Source organism: Rhinopithecus roxellana, chromosome 6 (genome assembly GCF_007565055.1).
Source record: "Rhinopithecus roxellana isolate Shanxi Qingling chromosome 6, ASM756505v1, whole genome shotgun sequence".
Lineage (NCBI taxonomy): Eukaryota > Metazoa > Chordata > Mammalia > Primates > Cercopithecidae > Rhinopithecus > Rhinopithecus roxellana.
Window position 1 is genome coordinate 2,988,446 of NC_044554.1, and position 27,138 is coordinate 3,015,583.

Here is a 27,138-nt window from a genome sequence, read left to right on the forward strand (position 1 = left end):
GAGCTGTGGGTGAGTTGAGTGTCAGGAACCTGGGGGGCTGTTGAGTGGAGATGAGTCAATTTTTAGATATAGCTACAAACATTATTGAGAAGTTTGACTGAAAGCCTGTTTTTAAGTGAAATTTGAATCTATGTGATCAGATGAGGTTAAAAAAAAAGTGTCAGGAGGAGAATGGATTGATTGGGGACTACCATTGATGTTCAGGAGGTGATCAAAGAAAGAAACATCACTTAAAAGCCCCGACAGGGAGCAGGAAGAGAGCAGCATCAAAACGGGGAAAGACGGCACTAAGGAGAATTCTAAGAAAAAAGTAGTCAGGAGTGTAAAATGTCAGAGAGGATAAGACTGTGTTAAACTAATCATTAGCTTAAGAAAACTGCTTTAAAGCTACTGCAACAGACTACTTGACTTGTAGAAACACATAGTGACCTAATGGGTATAATTTCTCCATTATGTGTAATTTTTTCAGTTCCTAAGAGACCTGAAACACAGGTATTACATTGGTGGAGAAAAGTAATTCCACTAATGGGCCATCATAGAGACCACTAAAGATTTGTTTTGCTTACTTGTTTTTACTGACATTTTGAAAATAAATTTTGTCCATTTTACAAGTCAATAATATCTATTACAATGTTGGTATTTGTGAAATGGGAGCAACCAGAACACTGACTTCATCTCCAGGGAAGTGTATTCTAATAAGAAACCCTCCTGAGGTGCATGTGATCAAGTGCCTGATGAGTATTTCATGTGTAGTATTAGTCATTCTCCTCAGCATTTAGCTCATGGTACACTTTTCCTTCATTTAACAAGTTTTTTCACTTTTCTAATTTAGAAGCATTTCAAAAATTGATTGTGATGCAGTAAGCATTAACAACGTTGACCTTATCACCATGGAAATGACTTCATTATCACTCTTGTTGCCAAAACCCATCCAGGGCAGTCTGTGATGCTGGTTTGACATGAACAAAACAGTCAGAATGAGAAAGATTTTTCTTGGTATGAAAGGCAATTGGCCTATGTCTTCCAAAGAATCCCAATCTCTTTCTCCGAGAAAAGTAAACATGAAACTTTGCTTCTGATACCAAAGAGTAATTTAAGAGACAGCACATGTCAGTTTGACAGTGGTAATTCTGTAAATGAAGCTGTGGGCACAGGACTAACATGGGTGTCTTTTTTTGTTTTTCTTTTTTTGAGATGGAGTCTTGCTCTGTCGCACAGGCTGGAGTGCAGTGGTGTGGTCTTGGCTCACTGCAACCTCTGCCTCCCGGGTTCACGGCATTCTCCTGCCTCAGCCTCCTGAGTAAATGGGACTACAGGCACATCCAGCTTTTTTTTTTTTTTTTTTTTTTTTTTTTTTTTTTTTTTTTTTGTATTTTCAGTAGAGACAGGGTTTCACCATGTTAGCCAGGCTGGTCTCAATCTGATTTTGTGATCCGCCTACCTTGGCCTCCCAAAGTGCTGTGATTACAGGTGTGAGCCACCGTGCCCAGCCATGGTATGTATTTAAAACCAGGAAAGGAACCTCTAAGAGTTGGAGCCACATCAGTGGCTGCCCTCCTGCTGTGCCTTCTGTGCGCAGTTACAATGCTGCAGTAAATCAGACACCCCCTCCCCATCAGCTCCAGGTCACTAGCAAGAGATCATTTCCAGTAAAGTTGGTCTTTCTCTCTGAATTTCAGTTACTTTTGAATCATGATTTTATTATTACTCATTCTACTATTCTCCCATTCATGCAATACATATTTTTTTATTGCCTTTCTATGTGCCTAGTACTACTGTAGTGGTAAACAAGATAAAGTCTCTTTCTTAATGGGGCTTATGTTTTACTGAGGAGAGGTAGAAGAGCATGGCCCCAGGGACTCACTTCCTCCCTACTTTTATGTAATAGCTCAGCAGAGCACTTGGTAGGCACCCTACCCGAGCCTAATAGGAGGACGGGTCAGTGTCTGGTTGTCAGGTTCTGGAGGACCTTCCCTTCCAACAAGGCCACTTTCTCAACTAGGAAATGTGTGTGGTCCCACAGATATCCCCTGCCTTCTTCTCTTAAATACACACCATAAACATACAGATCATCATGGGGACATTGTTCTTCCTTGCTGGTGCCTTGGCCCTGATGCACCAGACTGTCTATATCCTGTCTAAGCGCTAAGGAGTAACACGACTTAAGGAGATCGTGCACCCCACTACTTCTTGGCCTGTTTTCCTCCAGTAAACTCTATTTTACACCTTAACTTTGTGGTGCTGGAACAAATAAAGACAATTTTCAACAGCGCTAAGTGTGATGAAGGAAACGAAACGTTACCATGGCTTACAAAGGGGCTGAGGCTAAGTGAGGACTACTTCAGTTGGGACAGCCGGGAAGACCTCTGTGAGGAGACAGTGATAAAACCAAAGCAGGAATTGATAAAAGGCAACAGCTGGGAGAAGAAAAAATATTAGAGCACAGGACTAGCAAGTGGGGAGGCCTGAATGACAGAAGGAGCTTGACACGCGTGTAGTCGGAAAGAGCCAAGAGCACAGCGAGTGAGGGGAAGAGAGGGAGCCAGGGTCTTTGAGGGTAGATTTGACTCCAGCTACAGCAAGCAGCTATGCAAGAAGTGAAAGTGAAGAGTTAACATGATGTGATGACCGTATTTAAAAGTTTAAGTCTTGGATGTTGGGAAAAATGGCACGCAGGGCCATGAATGAAGACAGAGAACCTAGCCAGGAAGCTGTCACCATGGCCCAGCAAGAGCAAAGGGCAGAGGAGCAAAGACCATTGACTGCAGTGAGAGGTAGAGGAGAGGATGGGTCCTGGATGCAGAGAGAGTGCTTTTAGTCTGTGTGTGCATGGTCACAGAAAATCATGTAAAAGTTGCCACTGACAAAAAAAGAAAAAAATATAGAAGGCAATAGGAAATGAAGATGGGCAAAGACTAGAGAATCTCATGCAAGTGGGAAGTCCGCAAGGCCCAGGTTTGACAAAGCAAGTGGTTCTGAAACATTCTTGGAACGCTGATAACTCTCCAGCTTGCTGGCTGCAGCCCCCCAGGGGCTCCTTTGGGGAGGTCTAGCAAGCTGGTGCTCACTGCAAAAGCGTGCCCGAATAGTCTTCAAACCTGGGTTTCAAAAAGGGAGACAGACAAGATAACCAAAGCTTGTGAGAAGCAAACTCACTGCGTTAACGGGTAAGATCAGGACCTGAGACCCAGCCGACTTGGAAGGTTGCCACTAGAACTGATCTCAGAAACGGAGTTAGTCACAAGATGCCAGGGAAACCACAAACAAGAGGCGGAAAGCAAATTAATAACATAGTGAAGCCCTCTGTGTCAGGCGTTTTACACATGTTATCCCTGGTAGTCCTCAAAAGCAGCTCTACGAGAGAGGTCTGGTTTCATCTTTTCTCTGGAAAACAAACTAAAAGTCAGGGAGCTTTGGTAACAAGCTCAAGACATTAGGAGTAGTGTTTGGGAGCAGAACCAGGCTGTAAGCCCAGGGTTGCCTTCTTCCAGCTTCCACTCATCTCCCCACAGCGTGGGGAACCTGGGTGTGGCAGCAGGGCCATCGGGGCTGCAGGGTTGGGCCTTAGCGAGGGAAGCCTGTCAGGTCCATGCATGGCCCTGCTAGGAAGTCAGCCTTTACTCACCGTCTGAGGTTCCCTGTCTCCGCGCTCTTCTGTTTGTCAGAACCCCACACCCCCTGGCCGCCAGTGACTGTGGTTGTCCTAAACTTCGTCCTCTGGTTCTTCAAGGTAGTGAGATATTCTCCATGTGAGCTTTCACCATCCACATGGCACAGACCAGGGGCTGCCCCAAGCGTACAAGTCGTGGAAATGGGAGGTTCACCTGGCGCCTCCTCCTCCTGCAGGACCCTGCCCTCAGCTGGCCCCTGCCTGCCCTCTCTCCAGTCTGCACTTTGCTGCTCGAGGCTCTACAGTTATCTGTAGAGTTCTAGAGTTCATCTGATGGACACAACTTTGTCATTACCAAGAATTTTTTTTTTTTTTTTTTTAAGACAGTCTTGCTCTGTTGCTCAGGCTGGAGTACAGTGGCATGATCTCGGCTCACTGCAGCCTCCACCTCTCTGGTTACAGCGATTCTCCTGCCTCACCTTCCTGGGTAGCTGGGATTACAGGCACACACCACCACACCCGGCTAATTTTTGTATTTTTAGTAGAGAAGGGGTTTCACCACGTTGGCAAGGCTGATCTCGAATTCTTCACCTCAAGTGATCTGCTCACCTCGGCCTTCCAAAGTGCTGGGATTACAGGCGTAAGCCACTGTGCCCAGCCCAAGAAATACTTTCTTAAACAAAACATTCTGAATCAAACGGATGGTTTCCAGAATGGATTCATTTTCCCTTCCCCTCTGCTAATAACCTGGTCCTAGGCTTCCTTAGGAGACGCAGTTGCTGCAGGGTTTCCCGCCTCCTGGGCAGGTGAGGGCATTCATGCTTCTGCACTGCCCTCCAGTGGCTGACTGCCTGAAATGCAAATCCGATTCTCTGGGATGCAAAGCGCTCTTCCCAGAGGTAAGAGGACTTCTCAGGGGCTTCCATTACTGAGTAACAAACTGCAGTAGATATGAGTCTCCCTAATAACGAAACAGATTACTGATTGCAAACTATTTACATTTTTCACTTTTATTTGCAACAACAACAGAAAAACAGCTCTATTTCAAAACTCTTGAGATGTTTTAAGGATCTGTGATGTAGTTATTGAGTGTAGACAATAATTAAGTACATTAGAGAAGACTCCCATTAGCACCTGGAGAAGAAAGTATTGAGGACAATCGTGTCAAAGACGTGAAGAACTGCCAGGTGAAATGAGACTTTACTGAGAAAGACACCATACACTTTTGCTTTCTCTGAGTAACACCGCCATCTTGTGTCTTTTCTCCATACTTCTGATAAAACTGGGCAAACCTTTTGCTACTTTGAGCACTTCTAAATGTTTTCTAATAGAAAAACTTTGGAATGTTTTTTCAAAGTTCAAACAGGAGAAAATAAATACACATAAACTCTTCTTAAAAACTGCAGTGAGGTGTAGTTTTCATTCAATAAACTGCACCTTTATATCAGTTCGAGTTTTGGCAAATGTATACACCCAGTCAACCTCAACACAGGATGGTCCCAAAATACCCTTGTGTCTATTTACAACCAAGCTCACCCCAGCTCTTGTCCAGGCAACCACTGATCTGCTTTCTGTCAGCAAAGATCCATTCTGACTTTTAAGAATTTCATCTAAAAGTAATTATATAGCACATACTCTTTTGTGTCTATGTAAATACTTGCTTTTTCCATTCAACATAACACTTCTGATATCTATTCATTTTGTTAAATCTAACAGTATCTTATTCATTTTTACTTCTCAGTACTATTCTCTTATATGAATATACCCCAATTTATTGACCTAGTCTCCTGCTGATGGGCACCTGGGTTGCTTCCAGTTTTTGACTAATAAGATGGCTATGAGCAAATGTGTATAACAAGTGAGTACAAATGTTCTCATTTCTCTTGGTAAATACCTAGAAGCAAATTACTGGGCCTTAAAGTAAGTAGGTGTTTAACTATAAAAAAACAGCCAAAGTATTTCCTAGTGATACCATTTTCTTTTTTTTCTAGGCTGGAGTGCAGTGGCACCATCTCACCTCACTGCAACCTCTCTGGGAGGTTCAAGCAATTCTCCTGCCTCAGTCTCCCGAGTAGCTGGGATTGCAGGTCCCTGCCACCATGCCTGCCTAATGTTTGTAGTTTTGGTAGAGGCAGGGTTTCATCATGTTGGCCGAGCTCATCTCGAACTCCTGACCTCAAGTGATCCACCTGCCTCTGCCTCCCAAAGTGCTGGGATTACAGGTGTGAGACACCATGCCTGACCATTCATACCATTTTCTATTCCCACAGCAATCAGTGAGAGCTCCGGATGAGCCATGTCCTTGTCAATATCTGTTATAATCATCCTTTTGAACATCGATTCTAGTGGGTGTGTGGAGGTGACTCATGATGAGTTTCATTTGCGTTTTCCTGCTAATAATGCTGAGCATCTTTGCATGTGGCTACTGGCTATTTGTATATATTCTTTGGTTAAAGTCTGTTTAATTCATTTGCTTCTCTCCCTTTATAACATTGGGTTATTCATCTTTTAATTATTGAATTGTAAGATTTCTTTATGTATATGATGCTCTATAAAAGTATCTTGTCACATATATGTAGTTTTTTTCCCCTAGTTTGTGACTTGTCTTCTTATACTATTAATAGTATACTTTGGGGAGCAAACATTTTAAATTTTGATAGTCTAATTTATCATTTTGTAAAGTTATAGATTTGTGGGCCAGGCACAGTGGCTCACACCTGTAATCTCAGCACTTTGGGAGGCCGAGGTGGGCGGATCATGAGGTCAGTAGATCGAGATCATCTTGGCCAGCACGGTGAAACCCTGTCTCTACTAAAAAATACAAAAAATTAGACAAGCGTGGCCGCGGGAGCCTGTAGTCTCAACTACTCGGGAGGCTGAGGCAGGAGAATGGCATGAACTCGGGAGGCAGAGATTGCAGTGAGCCGAGATCATGCCACTGCACTTCAGCCTGGGTGACAGAGCAAGACTCCGTCTCAAAAAAAAAAAAAAAAAAAAAAAAAAAAATTTACAGATTTATTACCTCAGAAATGTTTGCCTACATTGAGATCACAAAAATTTTCTCCTCGATTTTTCCTAGAAGTTTTGTTTTAGTTTTTGCATTTTCATCCATGATCTTTTTCATGTTGACGTTTGTGCATGATATGTTGGAAATACTAAAGTTTTTTTTTTTTTTTTTCCCAGACAGATATGTAATTGTACCAGCATCAGCTCTGTTCCTGTTCTTAGTTCCTGTTCTTAGAGAAAATAAGTTCAGTCTTTTGCCATTAGGTAGATGTTAGCTGCACATTTTTAAAAGTGCCCTCTATAAGCTGGAGAGTTTCTTTTTATTCCTGCTTTGATGAAAGTTTTTGTAATAAATGTGGCTAAATTTTGTCAAGTGCACTTTTTCTTCTAGTCCTAAGGGAGAAAAAAACATTTCCCCCTCCTACGAATATGAGGAGTTGCCTTGGTTTTTCAAATATTAAGACAACCTGACACTTCTAAGAAATATTCCACCTGATTGTAATATATTGTCCTTTTTATACATAGATGGATTCTATTTGTTAATATCTTGTTAAAGATTTTTTGTATCTAGATTCAGGAAGAATACTGGTGTAAAGTTTTCTGTAAAGTATTTGTCTGGTTTTGGTATCAGCATGATGCTGGCTTCAAAAACTGAGTTGGAAAGGGTTCTTTTTATATTCTGAGAGAGGTTATGTTTTATTACAATTAGTGCTTTTTTAAATGTTTGATAAAATTCACCAGTGAAGACATTTGGGCCTGGGAGTTTTGCTGTAAGAAGGAAATTATGAATTCAATTTCTTTAATACATATAGAGCTATTCAGATTTTCTATCAACAATTTTTGCTGTACAATTTTTTCATTGCTTCTAAGTTATCAAATTTAATGGCATAAATTTGTTTGTACTGTTATTACCCATTTAATGTTTGTAGGACTGGTAGCACTGTCTTTTCTTTCATCCCTAATACTGGAAATTTCTATGTAAAATTTTTCTTTTTTTTCTGATCAGTTTAGCAATAGATTTATCAAGACTGATTTTTTGAAGAATGCTCCTTTTAGTTGTATTCATTTATCTCTGTTGTCTGTTTCTAGGGGTAGCGAATTTTTCCGTAAATAACTAATACATATTTTAGGTTTGCTAACCATATGATTTCTAAGGCAGCACTAGACAACAATAAGTAAATAAATGAGTGGGACTATTTTCAAATACAAATATTCACAAAAACAGATGTGAAGCCAGATTTTTGCCTGAAAGTTGTGATTTGCTGACCCTTGTTTTATTAATTTTACGTCTTTACTTTTTGCTTCTTTATACTTACTTTGGTGTTAATAAACTCATTTTTTCTAGCTTTCTGATGCAGAAATAATTCCTTGGGTTTGAAGAACATTCCCAATGGATATGGAATTCGAAGTTCATACCCCCTCCTCTGTATTCCCCACCCCAACTAGTGGTTTAAAGAGGTGATTCTGCCCTTAATTGCTTCCCATGATATATATGCTCTTGATTTTATCTTTAGTCCTCTGTATATATGTGTACTTTTTAAAATTCGGCTTTTTATCTTTTTCTACTGTGTCTTTTATTTAGGTTTGTCTTTTATTTAGGTTATTGGATATGTCCGTTTATAATTAGTCTAATTTGGAAAATTTTGTATTCATTGATGTCACACTGGCACCTTGAAATCAGCCACGGTGGGAATATTTACATCATGAAAACTGGCCAATGCTATAGATTGAGGCTTTTTTCTCCATAAAGGTATTTGTTAAAATTTGCCAATATATTTCTGCCCACAGGTCACTAATGTTGGGCTCATTATCAGTCTCCTTTTCTCTCTGTGCTTCTACTATCATAATTTCTATTGCTGTGTTCAAATTTACTGATCTTTTCTTTTGAAGTTCTCATTGGATGTTACACGTATAGTGGAAATTTTTCATTCTAGATATATTTTTCAGCTCTAGAAGTTCTGTTTGGTTCTTGTTAAAACATTTTCTATTGATCTTTTCATGATGTTTAATTTTCTTTAAATCCTTGGGCTTATTTTTACAAATGATTTTTAAAGTCATTCACTTAAGTCCTTCCTCTCTGCTATTTCTGCATCTGCCTCTGTTGACTGATTTTTCTCCTGGTTACAAGTCCACATTTCTCTGCTTTCTTGCATGTTTTGTAATTCTGAGTGGATGTCAAACATAATTTTTAATTTCAAGTATGTAGTTTTAATTTTTTTCCTTCCTTTCTTTGCACAAGTTTTTACGCTATGGCTAATTTAGCCCTGTTACTAAGATGCCACCCTCCCGAGGTTTCTACTGAAAAATGTCCCATACAGTCAGGGAGGACTCTCCACCTGGCTGGTGAGAACTCATAGTCTCCTAGCCCTTGTGTCCTCTGTGAATTGTTCATTTTACAGCTCCTGGTCATTGTTAGCCCAACCTCATGGTGTTGCAACTTACATAGGCAGGATTGGTTTTCCTCAACAGACTCAATGGGAGCTCTTTGCAGATTTCTAGAGCTCTCTTTCCATTCAGCACCCTCCTCTATGCTACTCTGCCCTAGAAATTCCAGCTATCATTCTCTGCATATAATCTTTTCCCCTTACCTTGTGGCTTTGGTTTGAAAACTGCCAGTCAAGCAGAATTCTGAGGTGATAGACTCACTCTATTTTTTTACTGTCCCCTTATGAATCCCAGTCTTGTATTTCCTGTTTCCCCGTGTCTGAAAGAGTTGTTTCACATATTTTGTCCAGTTTTCTCATTTTTGGTATTAGGAATACAGGTCTTGCTCCAGTTTCTCCACCATGACTAGAAGCTGAAATCCTTGTACACTCCAGACCCAACCAATTATCTTCTCTTCCTTCATCGAGGATCTCCCAACCCCTTGGACAGAGCTGTTTTCTGTTTGCTTGTTTTTGTTTTTTAACAGAGAGACAGGGTCTTGCTCTGTCACCCAGGCTAGAATCATAGTTCACTATAGCCTTGAAATCCTGGGCCCAAGAGATCCTCCCACCTCAACCTCCTCAGTAGCTAGGACCCAGGAGCATGCCACCAGGCCCTACTAGGTTTTATTTTTATTTTATTTTATTTGTAGAGACACGGTCTCACTATGCTGCCCAGGCTGGTCTCAAACTCCTGGCCCAATTGATCCTCCTGCCTAGGGCTCTCAAAGCACTGAGATAACAGGGATAACTGAGCCACTGTGCCCGGCCTCAACAGAGCTCTTGACAGCACTATCAGTCTTAGGTGGGACGCATTATGAACAATAAAAAGGGAGGAGATATGAAAATCTACTTAATTAATCCCAGTTATAACTGAGGGGACTGGGCATTGCAGCTGGGTGGTCTTTTGTACAGTGAATAAATTATGTCCTTCGTTGATACTCAGTTCTTAGACTGAACTGAACTAACCTGAGAACTAGGTATTAAATTTCCCATTTTAAAAACAGATAGAAAATAACCATCCAGGGGCCAGTAAGGGATGGTAGAAAAGCACACAGATAAAACGGGGGAAAAAATGTCTGTCCTCGGTTCAAAAGCCTCTATATGTATTTTCCTCACTTGCTTCCATTTCTGTCTGTAACAGTAGGCAATTGAACTCTTTACAATAATCCTGCTGGCTCCTTCATTTTTCTAATGTTTTGGTTTCTCTCCCTGGCTAGCATTACCCTCTGTTTAGTGGGGTCATCTGGGTAGGCTGGAACAGCTATCCCCTTAAAGGTTAGATCACTCTCACTGCACCAACGAGCACAGGATAGGTCTGAGAGCAATTCAGGGGAAGTGAATGGCATAGAAAAACAGGACATATCTAATAGCTTCTTGAAATAATAGAAACATCTCTGTGTTTTCCAGTTAGAAAGGACTTCTGAGTTAAAAGGATCTCAAGATGGCAGGGCCTGATATTTTAATTCCCCATCTTCTTATTAAAATAGCAATGGCTGTGAAGTAAAACAGACACCCAGAATTCACCTCCTCCAACATCTGATGTAATCAACAATAATTATTGACAGCAGCAAAAAGAGCAAGAGCAAGAACCCAACAGGGAAATGTGTACAACTTCATGCCGCCATAATGAAATAAGAAAACAGAAAAAGCACATTCTGCCATGGCTTGGCATAGCTACCTATGATGGACCCTAAGCCCCCGCAACAGAATGAATAAAATGTCGAGAATTTCCACAAATTGTTCCTGCTTTGGAGAAATGTTGTCTGAAAGGTTGAGCTGGAAGCTCAGCCAAAGTCAAAACACAATCCAAGAGCAGAGACCTCTCCAGCAAGATGCACAGTGCGGGCGAGAGGGATGTTAGCTGAGGCCCTGGAGGAAAAGCCTGAGACCCAGGGTTCTCCCCACTGTCACCGTGTCCTGGATAGGGCCCTGGGTCAGACTTCTGAGGAGAAAACAGAATCCATATCCTTTGCAAAGGAGCAGCTGGAACGAGGGATAGCCATTTGTCTACACTGAAGCGAACACAAGCAAAGCACAGCTTACAGGTGAGAGTTCTACGGGGCACAGGGGACTCCGGAAATGTACCAAGAGCACTGAGGAAAGCCGGGCCACACAGCAGACAGCGAGGCGGAAGACAGAGCCTCTTGCTCTGAATGTGCAAGAAAACCCGTGACAAGATTATATTCTCTTCAGTTTTGAGTTTTAAACTTTTATAACATACATTTTCTTAAAGGATCTACTAAATTTAAATTATACAAATATGCCACTGAAAGATAAATATATCGAGAGGTGGTGGTCACATGCAGAAGCCAGATGAGGAGGCTGGTGAGGAGGCCGCTCGGAGACAGGAGGCCTCCATGGCCACTCTCTGCAACCAGAGCGGTCTCAGGGCATGAGCCCTGCAAAACGCTTCTTCATCAGTGAACTCACCTAAAAATAGAATGAAACAGGATGGAAGATGGTCCCACTAAGGAAAAAATTGAGAACCAAAATAACATCACAAAATAAATTTAAAATAGCAAGAAACACAGTAGTTAAAAACAGAGGTAATTAAGTACAAAAAAAATTAAAAACGAGCTGATCAAGGTGCGTACAGAGGTGTAATTAAGGTAACACAATTAAGAAAATATAAAAAGAACAAAGAAAAGCTAACAAAAGGGTAGTCGCCTTAAACAGATACTCCAACAGATCAAACAGAAAACATATTACAAGAACACAACATTTCCCTGAAGTGAAGTAAGAATCGAGCAGTCTCGGGAAAAAATGACACAGAATGTCACTTTTCACTGAGATCCTGTTTGTCACTGAATCTCAGTTGCAGAGAAAGAATGCTTTAATCACATCAAGGGGACAAGGATGGGACAATCTGAGGTAGTATCAGATTTCCCCTCTGAAACACTGAGTGCTAGGATGTAATGGAGTATTTATCTTTCAACTAGATTATAAAGAAAAGAAAGTGATGCCCACATTTATATGCACTCACATCACTAAAGTATACAGACAGGCATATTCAGGCACACATAAACTCAGGAAAAACCGTGTCCTTAAGCTCCTGAAAGAAAAATACTTGACAATAAAATTTAACTGATTAAGAAATAAGTATTAAAATGAAGTTTCAAAACTGTGATCTGATCCCTTTCCCTCACATGAGTACTCACAAAGCGCTCTTCCTAAAAGATTAGTTCCACATTGCAGCAATAGGACAGGATACTTCCTAATTTTTATATTCCTATGAGATTACTCTGTGTGTGCCCAAAAATTACATTCGCTTGAACTGTTAATATTTCTCTTAGGAAACAGGAAGGAAAAAAAGGAAATGAAAGCTTGCCTTCTATGTGGATTTGGGAGGGCCGCCATAACAAAATACCACAGACCGGGAAGCTTGAACAACAGCGAGTTATCCCCTCACAGTTCTGGAAGCGGGAGATCTGAGATCAAGATGCCAGCAAGGCTGGTTTCTTCTGAAGCCTCTCTTTTTAATTTGTGCATCTTCTCCTGGTGTCTTCACATCACCTTCCTTCTGTGTGTCTGTGTCCATAAGAACACCAGTCATATTGGATTATAGCCTACACCTCTGGCCTCATTTTAACTTTTTTTTTTTTTTTTTTTTTTTTTTTTTTTTGCGATGGAGTCTCTGTCACCAAGGCTGGAGTGCAGTGGCCTGATCTCAGTTCACTGCAACCTCCACCTCCTGGGTTCAAGCAATTCTCCTGCCGCAGCCTCCTGAGTACCTGGGATTACAGGCGGTGCGACCCCATGCTCATCTAATTTTTGTATTTTTAGTATAGATGGGGTTTCCCCATGTTGGCCAGGCTGGTCTTGAACTCCTGACCTCAGGTGATCCAACTGCCTTAGCCTCCCAAAGTGCTGGGATTACAGGTGTGAGTCACCATGCCCAGCCTCGCATTTTAATTTAATAACCTCTTTAAAGACCTTATCTCCAGTGGCCAAACCGTGTCTCTACAAAAAAAAAAAAAAAAAAAAAGAAATGAAAAAACATTAGCTGGGCGTGGTGGCACATGCCTGTGGTCCCAGCTACTGGGGAGGCTGAGGTGGGAGGATCACTTGAGCCCGGGAGGTTGAGGCTGCAGTGATCTGTGTTAGCTAGTGCTAACAGTCTGCGTGACAGGGCGAGATCCTGTCTCAAAAACAAACAAACAAACAAACAAAAACAGAAAAGACCTTATCTCCAAATACAGTCAAATTCTGAGGTCTTAGAGTTAGGCCATCAACATGTGAATTTTGGGGGCGGCACAGTTCAGTCCGTAACATCCTCCATATCTCAAATAATGTAAAAAAGTGACTGCAGGCGGTCATAAATCGTAATTCATCATACAGCTCCAGGGGATACAGTAAAGAAACCAGAACCCCTTACCTTGTTTAAATAAGTCAACGTGTTATAACAAGGTTTGTGGTCAAACTGGACTCTGTCAACTGCTTTGTCTTGGGAAAGGCACCGGGCTTCTCAGCATCTTGACAAAAAGATTGACTGCGGCTGGGAGTGGTGGCCTGCGCCCATAATCCCAGAACTTTGGGAGGCTGAGGCGGGAGGATCACCTGAGTTCGGGAGTTTGAGATTAGCCTGACCAACATGCAGAAACCCCATCTCTACTAAAAATACAAAAATTAGCCAGGTGTGTTGGCATATGCCTGTAACCCAGCTACTTGGGAGGCTGAGGCAGGAGAATCAGCTGAACCCAGGAGGCAGAGGTTGCGGTGAGCCGAGATTGTGTCATTGCACTCCAGCCTGGGCAACAAGAGTGAAATTCCATCTCAAAAAAAAAAAAAAGAAGATTGACTGGTAGTGGAGGGAAAGAGTGCAGGAGTCTGATGGTGCTGGGTGTCGCTTCAGACAGAGCATAAAGGAAGCAATGAGATGACTCTAGTTTCTCTCCCTCTCCTAGGATCTTTTTTTTTTGAGATGGAGTCGCCCAGGCTAGAGTGCAGTGGCCAGATCTCAGCTCACTGCAAGCTCCGCCTCCCGGGTTTACACCATTCTCCTGCCTCAGCTTCCCGAGTAGCTGGGACTGCAGATGCCTGCCACCTCACCGGGCTAGTTTTTTTGTATTTTTTAGTAGAGACGGGGTTTCACCATGTTAGCCAGGATGGTCTCGATCTCCTGACCTCGTGATCCGCCCGTCTCGGCCTCCCAAAGTGCTGGGATTACAGGTTTGAGCCACCGCACCCGGCTAGGATCTTATAATATTTTATTTCTAATTTTTACTAATAGACTTTATTTTTAGGGGTTTTAGTTTTTCAGAAACATTGAGTAGAAAGTAGAGAGGTACAACCTTATACATCCTTCCTGCAGTTTTCCTTATTATTAATATAGTACTAGCGAACATTTGTTACAACTGATGAACCAATATTGATACACTATTATGAACTACAGTCCATAGTTTACACTAGAGGTCACGCTGTATAGTTGTTTAGGCTTTGATGAATGCATAATGGCATGTATCCACCATTGTAGCATCATGCAGAATGGTTTCACCTGCACTAAATTTCCCTGCGCTCCACCTATTCTTCCCTCTCTCTCACCCTCCCTCAGCCCTGTCAAGACCTGGCAGTCACTGATCTTGTTACTGTCTCTACAGTTTTGCCTTTTCCAGAATGTCATATAGTTGGAATCATAGAGTGTGTAGTTTTTCAGACTGGTTCTTTTACATAGCAGTATGAATCTGAAGTTCCTCCCTGTCTTTTCACGGCTTGAGAGCTCATTTCCTTTTAGCATATTCCATTGTTGGTTTATCACAGTTTGTTTATTCATTCATCTGCTGAAGGACATCTTGGTTGCCTCCAAGTCTTGGCAATTGTGAATAAAGCCGCTATGAACATTTGTGTGTAAGTTTTTGTGTGAGCATAAATCTTCCTGTGATTTAAATACCGAGGAGTGCAATTGCTGGACAGTATGGTGGACTACGTTTAGCTTTGTAAGAAACTGCCAACGTGCCTTCCGCAATGGCTGTACCATTGGCATTCCCACCAGCAACGAAGGAGACTTCCTGTTGCTCCACATCCTTGCCAGCACTTGATGTAGTATTTTGGACTTTAGACATTCAAATAGGCTTGCAATAGTAGCTCATTGTTGTTTCAGTTTGCAATTCCCTGATGACAGGTAATGGTGAGTACCTTTTCATATGATTATTTGCCATCTGTATATCTTCTTTTATGCAATGTCTGTTCAGATCTTTTGCTTATTTTTTAATTGGGTTGTTTTCTCCCGAAATGTACTAAGAACCCTTAACACGCAGCACTGCACCCTGGGGAGCCTGAAACCCTGCACGACCGTGTGGAAAGAACACGGCCCTGTGCCAGATCCGCAGAGACTTACTGTGTGGAAAGAACACAGCGCTGCGTCAGATCCCCAGAGACTTACCATGTGGAAAGGACACAGCCCTGTGTCAGATCTGCGGAGACTGGCTTGGGCAGAAATCAGCACCTGGCCAGCCCAGAGGGTGGCTATGTGTATTGGAACAGTTAGACTTCTCTAATACAGGACAATGCAGGAAAATAAGTCCATTAGGCAGATTCAGAAAAGGTTTTTGTTTTCGTTTTAAGAAAATGATCATGAAGTAAAGGGAACAGTGAGTTTCAGGAGGAAGTAGTCAATTGAAACTGTTTACTGTAATTGATAACATAGAGTCACTGGCAACTAATTCTGTGATATCTAAATCTGCCACGTCAACTTCACCACCCTATTCTGGTTATTGCATTTTTAACTAAATAAGATGGAATAACTTTTTTTATAGTACTTAAAATCCTGTTTCTTCAAAAAGGGTTTGAGGAGGGGAGAAAACTTTATTTGACCTCATCACATTTAACTCTTAAAATATTCCTGTCTAAAAGACTCTTTATTGAAAGAGATCAAATGAAATCCACAGGCAGACAGCCCGGGCGGCGCCTTGAGCCTAGTTAAAAGTTGACCCCGGACCTAACCGATTATGTTATCTATAGATTCCAGACGTTGTATCGACAAGCACTGTGGAAGTCCCTGTCTTGTTCTTTTTCTGTTCTAATTACCAGTGCTTGCCATATATCTCTCAACTTCCTGAGCCCCGTATAAACACATCCCACCATATGTCTCCCCTCCATATGTCTCTCAACTTCCTGGGCACATCCCACCATATGTCTCCCCACCATATATCTTTCAACTCAAAGACTACCATATATCTCAACTTTAGAAAGACACCACCTGGAAAGTCCCCGATAAGAACACAGCCGTTTGTGAAAGCGCGGGAACCAATAAAAAAACTGCTAAATGTATAAACTTAAAATGTTAATCAATTGTAATGCTGTAACCTAGAGAATTCCCTCGTTCCTCTGCAACTTTACAAGTCCTGTTTACATTAGGCTATAAAAAGCAAGCACACGCATTGTTTGAGGCCCTCTTGTATGTTGTACAACGGGGGGACCAAGTTCGAACTTGCATTAAAGATCCTTGCCGCTTGGCTTTGACTCTGGACTCTGGTGGTCTTCTTCGGGGAATAAACGGTCTGGGCATAACATTATGTTTGTATCTAGGTCCGGTCTTTGATTTTTCCTGGGGAACTGTTGACACTTTCATAATTTCAACCATTGTGTCAGCTTCATTTTTCAAAAGATACAGCTCTTTCCACTTTGTCATAATACCTAAATGAAGTAATACAAAACAAAAAGACAGGTACTATGGAGTCCTTGGATCTCCATAGTTCTTCTTAAACTTTTTCTTGCTTCAGGCAGAGATTCAAGAATATAAATGGAATATTAATTCAGCTTATCTCAAATGATGTTATTAATATTTCATGTATTTTTAAATTGAGGGTCAATTTAAAATTTCTGCTATATATACATTCAATTTATACTCAGTATAATTCATGTCAAAATTTTTAAAACTTGATTTGGTGATCTATATATTGACTTTTTTCCATCTTATAAACATTTTTAAACATACAGAAAAATTGAAAGAATTATTCAGTGAACATCTTACACCACAACTAAGTCTACATTTAACATTTTGTTGTCTTTGCATTATCACAAATAATTCCCCTAACACATATTCCTCCAACCATGAACCTGCCCTTTTTTAAATCAAAATAAGTTGTAGATACCTGTACATTTCCCTCCTAAATGCATCGACAATTGTATAATTTAGAGTTCAATGTTTGTTGAGTTTTTTTTGTTTTGTTTTTGAGGTAAAAGGCACAGATCTGCTGCTATGGATGGAATGTTTGTGTGCCTCCAAATTGGAGGAGGGGCTTCTGGGAGGTAATCAGGTCAGGAGGCTGAATCCTCACGTTGGGATTAGTGTTCTTAGGAGAGGAAGAGAGCTGGTCCTTTCTCTCTTCCTCCGCCCTCCACCATGTGCGAATGCAAGGAGAAAGTAGCTCTCTATAAACCAGGAAAAGCCTTTACAAGAACCTGACCATTATCTCTGACTTCCGGTCTCCAGAACTGTGAGAAATAGATGTTTGCTGTGTAAGCCAGCACTCTATGATATTCTGTTATAGCTGCCCACATTGACTAAGACCCCTGTGAAACCCTGAGACCTGTTAAATTACAGAGTGTTACTTTCACTCCCCAGTTCCCTCAACTGCCTTCTCAATCTGTAACCCGAGGCAAACACTGTTCTGATTTTTTCCACCATTCATTATTTTTGCTTTGTCTAAAACATCTTGCAAATGGAACTGCACACTGTGCCTTCTTAGCGTAGGCTTGTTTCACTCACCATGTTTGTCACTCATCATGTTGTGGCAGAGAGTTTTCTTTCCTTAGCTGTGGAGTACTATTATGTCGTGGGACTATACCTGTATCTTTATTCATTCTATTGATGGTACCCAGTTGCTTTTAGTTCTGTTATCAATAAAGTTACTATGAATATTCCTGTACAAGTCTTTTTGTGAATTTAGTTTCATATAGCTTCAATAAGTACCTGGAATTCAAATTGCGGAGCCACAGTTGGTGTACATATGCTTCGTATTATGATAAACTACTAAACTTTTCCCAAAGGTTTATGCCATTCTACACTCCTAGTAACCAAGAATTAGAGTTCTGGTTGATTCCTATTTTTGCACAGATCTGCTGTTGTCGGCTTTTTTTTTAAGACGGAGTCTTGCTCTGTTGCCCAGGCTAGACTGCAGTTATGTGACCTGGGCTCACTGCAGCCTCCACCTCCCGGGTTCAAGCAATTCTCCCGCCTCAGCCTCCCGAGTAGCTAGGATTACAGGCCTGCGCCACCATGCCAGACTAACTTTTGTATTTTTAGTAGAGACAGGGTTTCTCAATGTTGGTCAGGCTGGTCTCAAACTCCCGAACTCAGGTGAGTAGACAATTATAACAACACACTGTAATGAAAGTTATTTGAATGTGGCCTCTGTCACATTACCTTCTGGTACACATCTCTTTTTGAATCAGATTTTCTTGGATAAGGGGAACCACTGTATGTGTTACTTGATTTTCTGTGTTTTGCTGAAAATACTGTGAACTCAGACATTTGGTGGTTGGGGTGAACTTGCCAACATGTGATTTTACGTTTTTTGTGGAAGGAATGATTTTTTTGAAAACTATTTATTGAGCATTTACTGTGTTTAACACTTTACTAGGTGCTGTGAGTAACCCAGATATGTTATACCCACTTGGACCTTATGGTCTAGTAAGGGGATTTACAGTGTAGGCAGACAGACCGAGGAGTAAATAAATACATATTAATACAAATGCTATGCAGCAAATGAAGAGGGTATTGTGAAAAAGGAAAAAAGAGCATATGATAGACAGGATTGCCTTAGATGGTCACTATAGGCCTCTAAACAGATGACACATGGGCTGAAGTGCTAGGGAGGAAGAACTAGTCAAACGCATCTCAGTCCGTTCAGAATTTAAAACTGACTCTTAAGGCTAAGGTAAAGTATGTGTAGTGTGTACGGACCACCTACAGTCACATATAGGGAGGTGTGTGGCCTCTAACCCTGACCCACTGAATCAGTATCTGGAGGTTCTGGGGTTACAAATTTCATTTACTAAAAAACTTAATAGGAGATTTCAGTTACTGAAGTTTAAGAAGCACTGAGAGTTGTAACACCTCTTAATGTTCTATCAGCTACTCCAGAGTTATATTGTTCCTCAGATCCAGTTATGCTCCATTGCTAAAAGGAAATATGGCCGGGCGCGGTGGCTCACGTCCGTAATCCCAGCACTTTGGGAGGCCGAGGAGGGTGGATCGCGAGGTCAGAAGTTCAAGCCCAGCCTGGCCAATGTGGTGAAACCCCATCTCTACTGACGATTTCAGCCCCGGGGGGGGGGGGGGGGGGGGGCGGGGAGTCCTGGAATGCATCCTTGTGGATAAGTGGGGAGCTGTGTGTACATTATGACCAGTCCCGTAACCAAACCTAGCGTTTGACAAAGTAAGGCCTCGATTACAGCGGCATTCATTACCGTGAATGACAGCCAAAGTCAAAGTTTAGGGTGGTGATACTATTTTGAATTACGCCATAACGTTGTATTGCTCATAAGCTTCATTTCGACCAACATTATATACATACAAAAAGTATGTACCGTAAGGACACACAACAAGCTGGACAGCAGGAAAAAAAAAAACACAACTTAGGATTTACCTAGTCAGCCGCTACCAGAGAGCAAGCACCGCGCAAGGCCGCTGGGGCTGGTGCTGTGGACGCGAGTGGTTTGAGGTCGGGCTGGTGGGGTAACCCCGGACCCAGCCGGGAAAATAACGGCTGACGCGACGCTAGTCACACTCCTAAAACCAACGCCCCAACAACGAGCTCCGCAACGCATCTCTTCCGGGAAGCGTGGCCGGGACGCAGGTCTCGCTGCGATTGCGCACTGGGGTTTCGCGTAAGTAACCAATAGGACGGAAGAGTGGGCGGGCTGTTGGCAGAAACCCGGATTCCGGTTCCGGTGGGCTTCCATCAGTCCGCTCCAGTGCTACGTGTCCCTGGCATTTTAGGTGTCGGTTGGGCAGGTGAGTTTCTTCCCGCCGGCAGGTACGGGCGAACCGGGCGGCCACGCCTTTGCGACTCGCGGGGGCGAGCCGGCGTGTCTTCCCGGGCGGCCGTCGCGGGGCGGGCGATGAGTGGTCCCCTGGCTCAAGTCTGGGGCCGGGGTCTGGCAGCCGACATCCCACCAACTCGGCCTCTGCCGGAAGGCAAACCCAGCACCGCGGGCTCCCGGCGAGCGGGGTCGCCGGCCCGCGGCGTTCCAGGGCTTAGCGTCCTGCCCCGGCGTCTTTTGTGCTGCAGCCAAAGATGATGTCCTGCTGCCCGATTCCTTCGGGGTTGGCTCTGTGTGCGGGTGTGGAGTCCTGTCTGGGAAAAGCTGTACTCAGCTCTGGCCCTGCCCCCGCTCCCGTAGTTTAAAGTGAGGGCAGTGGTCTAGAGTCTAGTTCTAGAGATCATAGTTGGTTTTTGGGTCTCTACCCCTGACATTGAGTGCGGTATTGTGTGTAGCGTGCATTTTTCTGGGTAAAGAATTCTTAGCTTCCTTCGTGATAACTATGATTACAAAAAGTTTAAGCCCTTTGGATTTCAAGAGCAAAGTTAAGTGAAATACTGAGAAAACAGACATTACTGTGTTTTTGCCCCCAGAACGTTGCAGAATTCCTGGTGTTTCATTGACATTAATTCATTTCGTTATCCACAGCCTACATTAAGTGAGGAAACTGGGGCTTACAGAGGTTTACACTCCATAGCCAGTGATTTGAACTACCACCTGGGCACTGTTCTGAGTACTGGAAATGGAGGAAAATACAAGTAACACTTTGATCTCTTTTTTCTATAGCAGTGGCTCTCAAAGCTAACATCGGATGACATTTCTGTTGGGTAATAGATTCTTCTAAAGAACATATATAGTAAAATATATAGCCCTGTTTCCTTAAAAGATGTTTTCAAATAGAAAAGTTTGGAATTTAGCTAGTATCTTCTCAGAATTTGCGTCTTGCTTTAGCTATTCTTTGTACTTTAGAGAAGTGTGTTGTATTGGCACGTTTTAGAAAAATCAAGGTTGAAATTCACGTTTGCCTCCATTCTAGGCTCTTGCAGCACCATAGTTGGCATTCACTGTACAAGACACTGGCTTCTGCATCGTTTAAAATAAAATATGGAAAGTAATTGTTGGATCTCAACATTGATGGTTCCTTAGGAGCGGTGAGGGGACTGTAGAATGAGAAATGGATGGGACTGCAGAGTCAGAAAAGGAATGGATGTGTTATCAGTTGCTTAACCTTTTTTAACCTCTTAATAGAGATAGGCTTTTTATATTGCATGTGCTGTTCTTTGTCAGTGAAGATATCATGAGTCAGATCTGTGCTTATTGCCTTTGATCTGATAATTAACTGAAATTTACAAAAATAATATCAATTTAGGCTTTGGAGTTTGTTTTTTGTTTTATTTTAGGAGGTGAAATTGACCCATGTTAGACGTGAATTCAATGACTGGTCTCATTTACATCTTGATATCAATGAGTAAGTGCTTATATGATAACCAATACCAGTGAGTATCTTTGTTTGTTTTAAACAGGCAGTCATGGATCAGGTAATGCAGTTTGTTGAGCCAAGTCGGCAGTTTGTAAAGGACTCCATTCGGCTGGTTAAAAGATGCACTAAACCTGATAGAAAAGGTAATTGCTTGACTATGAGAAAAAAAATTAAATCTTTGCATTTTCTAAGCCTTTTGTTTGATTAACATCTTCTTGATTAATAGCCATTGCATTACTTTTGCCAACATTTTTATTGATTGATACTGCTTGATGGCTTTTTAACATTGTCACTTTTTCCTAAATTTTTTACTCTTGTCTAAATTTTTATTTTATGTATTTTTAAATGGTGTAAGATTATTTATCACAGCCTTATGTAACATTTTAGTTAATAATATTTTATGACTTTTAGTATCTTACATATTTTCTCTTTGGAAAAGCTTTGAAGTCTCCCTACTGAACTCCCACCCCAGTGAACAAAACCTTAACATGAAACCAACAATCTAGTTTTTGCCAAACTAGAAAGTTAATTTTGTTATTTATCATGATTCATGTGTTAAATTTATCTACTTGTATTCATTCATTGAGTTAGGAGCTGGTACTATACTAGAGAATATAACATGTATGTAATGTAATATATAATAAAGGGAATAGTCCTTGCTGTCATGGAGCTTAGACTCTATCAAGGAAGACTGTCCTAAACAAATTAATACAATTATGTTTTTTAATTACTGCTGTGGTAAGTATTATGGAAGATAACTAGAAGGAAGTTTGACAGCACATAATAGGAGGACTAACCAAGTCAGGAGATCAGGGAAAGCTTCTCTTAGGAAGTAACATAAAATGGTAACATTACCAGTGTAATGTTTTATAAAATAGTGCTCAATTCAGACAGTCTCACTCTGTTGCCCAGGCTGGAGTGCAGTGACGCGATCTCAGCTCACTGCAACCTCCGCCTCCTGGGTTCAAGCAATTCTGCTTCAACCTCCTGAGTAGCTAGGATTAGAGGCACCTGCCACCACGCCTGGCTCATTTTTGTATTTTTAGTGGAGCCAGAGTTTCACCGTGTTGGCCAGGCCGTTCTTAAACTCCTGACCTCAGGTGATCTGCTCGCCTCGGCCTCCCAAGTGCTGATATTACAGGCATGAGCCACCGTGCCCAGCCCAACTTGATTTTTCAAGCCTTATTTTTGGCTTCATCATAATAGCAAAGGCACTGGACCCGTTGTTTATAATGTACCAGAAAAAGGTATGTTTCTGCCTGTATAATCGATATGGTATAATAAAAATTACAATGTTACATTTTAAAACTTAAGAAAAATAATGTATATTTTTTCATCCATGTCCTTATTTCAGTATTTTCTGGTCATTTGCTAAGAAGAAAAAATATTTTTAGTACTTGTTGATGAACTCACTAGCACAGACATGCACTGTTATATTTCCTTAAATATCAACAAAACATGGAAATTTTAAAACCTGTCAAACAACTTGTTTACTGTTAACAGTTTCACCTTTTTATTTTTAAGTTATATATCTATTAACAGGAGAAATGTATACTAGTTAAGTTCATTTATATTGCTGATAGTTTTTTTCCCATACTTTCAGTGACAGTACAAAAAATATGTGAATTTCGTGTTTTTAAATGCAGAATTCCAGAAGATTGCCATGGCAACAGCAATAGGATTTGCTATAATGGGATTCATTGGCTTCTTTGTGAAATTGATCCATATTCCTATTAATAACATCATTGTGTAAGTAAACTTTATGAAATAGACTAGGATTGAATGAAACTTGAAACCATTTGAGATGACAGCCTGCTATTTCGTTAATACAGAGATGCATCTCTTGACTTTTTAGTGCTGTTGGAGTCTACTGATATTTATGAGTACCTGATGATTGAGCGCCTTTAGATCTTAAATGATCTTTCCAGAAATTCTGTGTGCTAGGCACTATTTTCTTTAATAAATAAAATTTTACAGAGTCAAGAAAGTATTAAAGACACTCATATGTCACAAAGCCAGCATTGAAACCTAAGTCCTCTTTGTGCTGTTATCTTGTTAATCTCTAAGGAGCAGAGGAAATGCTTCCCATCCAAAAATCACTGCTATGATAGAATTCTAACTCTGGACCAGATTGCCTAGATCCAAATCCTTTTTCTTGTTATACACTTGGTGTCCTAGCATCAGGCAATTTGCCTCACCTCTCTGTGCCCAGTTTATTCAGTGGGGATAACAGTTCTTACTTGGATTATGACTTTAAGTCATGTAAGGCCCCAGAAACAATTTGGGTAAGAATACGAGTGAAAGTTGTTACTGTAATGTAATGAGCCATTGATACTGATGGGAGAATATCATAACTTTTAAGTATATTAGGAGGCAAAAAAGGCTGAGAAACATTGGGATCACTTTATTTGTTTCCAAATAATTTTGCTTTTTAAATTCGTTATAAGTCACTGGGACATGTTGTGGCATTGAGCAATTAGCAATTAGGTAATTCAGTTTAGGGTAAGGACTTAGTATGGGTTTTAGTACTTACTTACTCTGTAATTTTGTATGCATTTAATCTCAGCCTCATCCACTGTTTGGAGCTAATAAAATCTGTTATTACCTGGTAATAATATCAGGTAAGCACTGATATACCTCAAGTGCTTGTATCCATTAAAAGCACTGAATAAGTGTTAGTGGAATTAAGTGAACAACTTCAGGTTCTTTGCCTTTTCTGATGGTAATGGTGGCAATAGTAATTAACATTCATTGAGAACTTTCCATGTGCTATTGAAATCTATCTAATATCAATCAGTAATATCAATTGATTTTATGGGGTGGTGAAGTTTGAAGCAATGATTTTAAAAATTTCTAAACTATAAATCTCCTAAATACTAGGTGTTTTATCCCAGGTACTGGTACAGGTTGCCTTTTAAATGACAAGTAACAATGTATATTGTCAGAGGGATTTCTTAGTAGGGTACTGTAGTTATTAAGGTAAAATTGCCCCAAAGTGATATTCAGGATCATAAGTAGTTAGAACTAGATGGGCCCAAGTCACTGATACCTCGTTTGTCAGTTCAGAAATCCCTTTATTTTACCAGTGAGAAATGCCAACTGTAGAACTGTGGAGTCATGGGGAGAATACTGAAGTAGAATGAGGAAATCAGTAAAAAGAAGTGGCAGAGTCTCTGTCAGGTCCGTTCTTTTTCATACTTAGTGCTTCTGCTCTTCTTACTTCCCATTCTGTCATGAGACATATTTAATTGATAGGAAGTGTTTCTTTAAAATGATAACAAAATTAGTTTCCTGTGATAATCACCCTTCATTGTTCTTAGTTGTACCTTTCAGAAGAACATGTAAGCCCACCTTTTCCAATTTTTTGGTATACAAGCACCTTTCAAATTTTTTCGCCAGCCTTCACCTAACCTATATTTTTGTCCCTTTTGCCAGACATCACTGTCTGCCTTGGATCATACTCAGGTCCGTCTTTCACATTAGATTATGAGTTGTGAGGCAGGCCTGCCTTGTTATTTATATTGTATGTCTCTCCTATAGAGTCTAGTCCGGAGCTCTCTTGTATCTGTTAAAAGCACTGAATAAGTGTTTGTTGAATTAAGTGAACAACTTCAGGTTCTTGCCTTTTCTAATGGTGATGGTGGCAATAATAATAGTTAACATTCATTGAGAACTTTCCATGACTCTGTGAGTCAACTCATTTAATCTTCATGAGGAAACTGAGGTATGGGGAGGCTAAATAACCACTTGGATTGCATGGCTAGTAATAGAGCAACACGGGAAACCTTTCAGAAGCTAGTTACCTAGAAAACTTTTCTTCTAGTTTAAAAAAATGGTTCCAGTGTTTAAGAAGGTAAAAAATCTATCTTTAGATATTTTTTAATCTTAATGTGAAGGCCAATTAAAACATCTTTTGAGAGACACTACAGAAAACTTACTCTTTTCCATATGTTATACCATGATAGTTGTACAACTGAAAGGAATCTTGCTTTCCCTGCTTGAAAGAGGATAAATCATTGTTTAAATCATTTTGGAGATGGTAGAAAGGGAAATACTCATTGGGTTGAATTATCTTTTTTTCTTAAAATTTTTTTCTTCTTTTTCTTTATAATTATAGCAGTCAAAATTAATATTTACAGTATTAGAATTTAAAATAAGCACTTGCTGGCCTTTTAGTTACAGCAATACTATTTAATAGCATAAGCATTTAAAATGCTAAACATTAAAGTATATGCTCAGGGGTATTTTATGTAATAATTTTCTCTCTTTTTTTGAGGTGGAGTCTCACTCTCTTTCCCAGGCTGGAGTGCAGTGGCGCAATCTTAGCTTATTGCAGCCTCCGCCTGCCGGGTTCAAGTGATTCTCCTGCCTCAGCCTCCTGAGTAGCCGGGACTGCAAGTGCACACCACCATGCCTGGCTGCTTTTTTTGTAGTTTTAGTAGAGACACAGTTTCACCTGTGTTGGCCAGGCTGGTCTCGAACTCCTGACCTCAGGTGACCTGCCTCCCTCAGCCTCCCAGAGTGTTGAGATTAGAGGTGAGAACTACTGCGCCTGGCCTATTTTATGTAATTTTCTTCTGGTAATGGAATTATTTTGCTTTAACATTACTAAAATGTGTATCTGACTATGCAGGTTTAATGTTTATGCTTTTAAAACTCAGAAGTTCTTCGGTAGAAAAGGTGATTTTTGTTTTCATCATGACTAATGCAGATTTTGGAATGATTATGGTAAGATGCGGTGGTTGAGTACCTTGTGCTCATGTGCAGTCTATTTTCTGCTGGTGTGTTGACGTTATCAAATTGAAAAACTTCTCAGCTAACCATCCTGTCATACAATTGATGTTTTTTGTTGTGTTCAGAAAGGCTAGACTGTTCCAAAATGGCATTTCCTGAATGAGCATTGTGAGTTTAGACATAGACCTCTGCCAGTAACCACATCATCTTTTCAGGTCCAGGATTTTAAAGTTCATTGTGCCATTCTTTCATGCCATCTTTAGATAAAGTTAGGTGGGATTCAAATAATTGGTCTTAAGCCATTGAAGTTATAGCATACTGCATTTCAAATAATAATAATTATTAAAATTATATCTCTGCTCAGAAGTAATAATTTTTCTTTCTTTTACAGTGGTGGCTGAATACATTTTGCAAGAGAGTTTTTCATCTTAGAGACTGGTGAACAAGTGTGAGGGTGTGAGAAGCTCACAGAATACAAATTTGCCTGTATGTTTTGTGGGTTTTTTTCCTTTCAAGATGTTTTCTATTTCTAAATTAAAGTAATTTCAAAGTAAATGAATATCTCTTTTTTCTGTCATAGATACTTATCACATTTCAGTGATAGAAAATAGTAGTTTCTTTCTCTGAATAATTTAGTTTATAAGAGAAATGAAAGAGCCTGGTGAAATATTACACTTTCTGAGAGCTCTTCTGTTTTAGCCCCTTTGTGCTAGTATTACAAAATACCTGAGACTGGGTAATTTATAAATAATAGAAATTTATTCTCACAGTTCTGGAGATTGAGAAGTCCAAGATTAAGGTACCAGCAGGTTTGGTGTCCAGTGAGGGCCTGGTCTCTGCTTACAAGCTGGTGGCTTAGATGTTGTGTCCTCACGTGGCAAAAGGGATAGACGGGC

The 27,138-nt window shown here is 40.7% G+C and overlaps 1 protein-coding gene across 1 annotated transcript; it reads left to right on the top strand.

The window, feature by feature from the left end:
• The first annotated feature begins 19,889 nt into the window (after positions 1–19,889).
• On the top strand, positions 19,890–26,797 carry SEC61G (SEC61 translocon gamma subunit). Its single transcript, XM_010380553.2, has 4 exons — positions 19,890–19,999; positions 21,552–21,651; positions 23,155–23,257; positions 26,634–26,797. The coding sequence occupies exons 2-4, from the start codon at positions 21,558–21,560 to the stop codon at positions 26,641–26,643; spliced, it is 207 nt and encodes a 68-aa protein (XP_010378855.1). The 5' UTR covers positions 19,890–19,999; positions 21,552–21,557; the 3' UTR covers positions 26,644–26,797.
• The last annotated feature ends 341 nt before the right edge of the window (positions 26,798–27,138 follow it).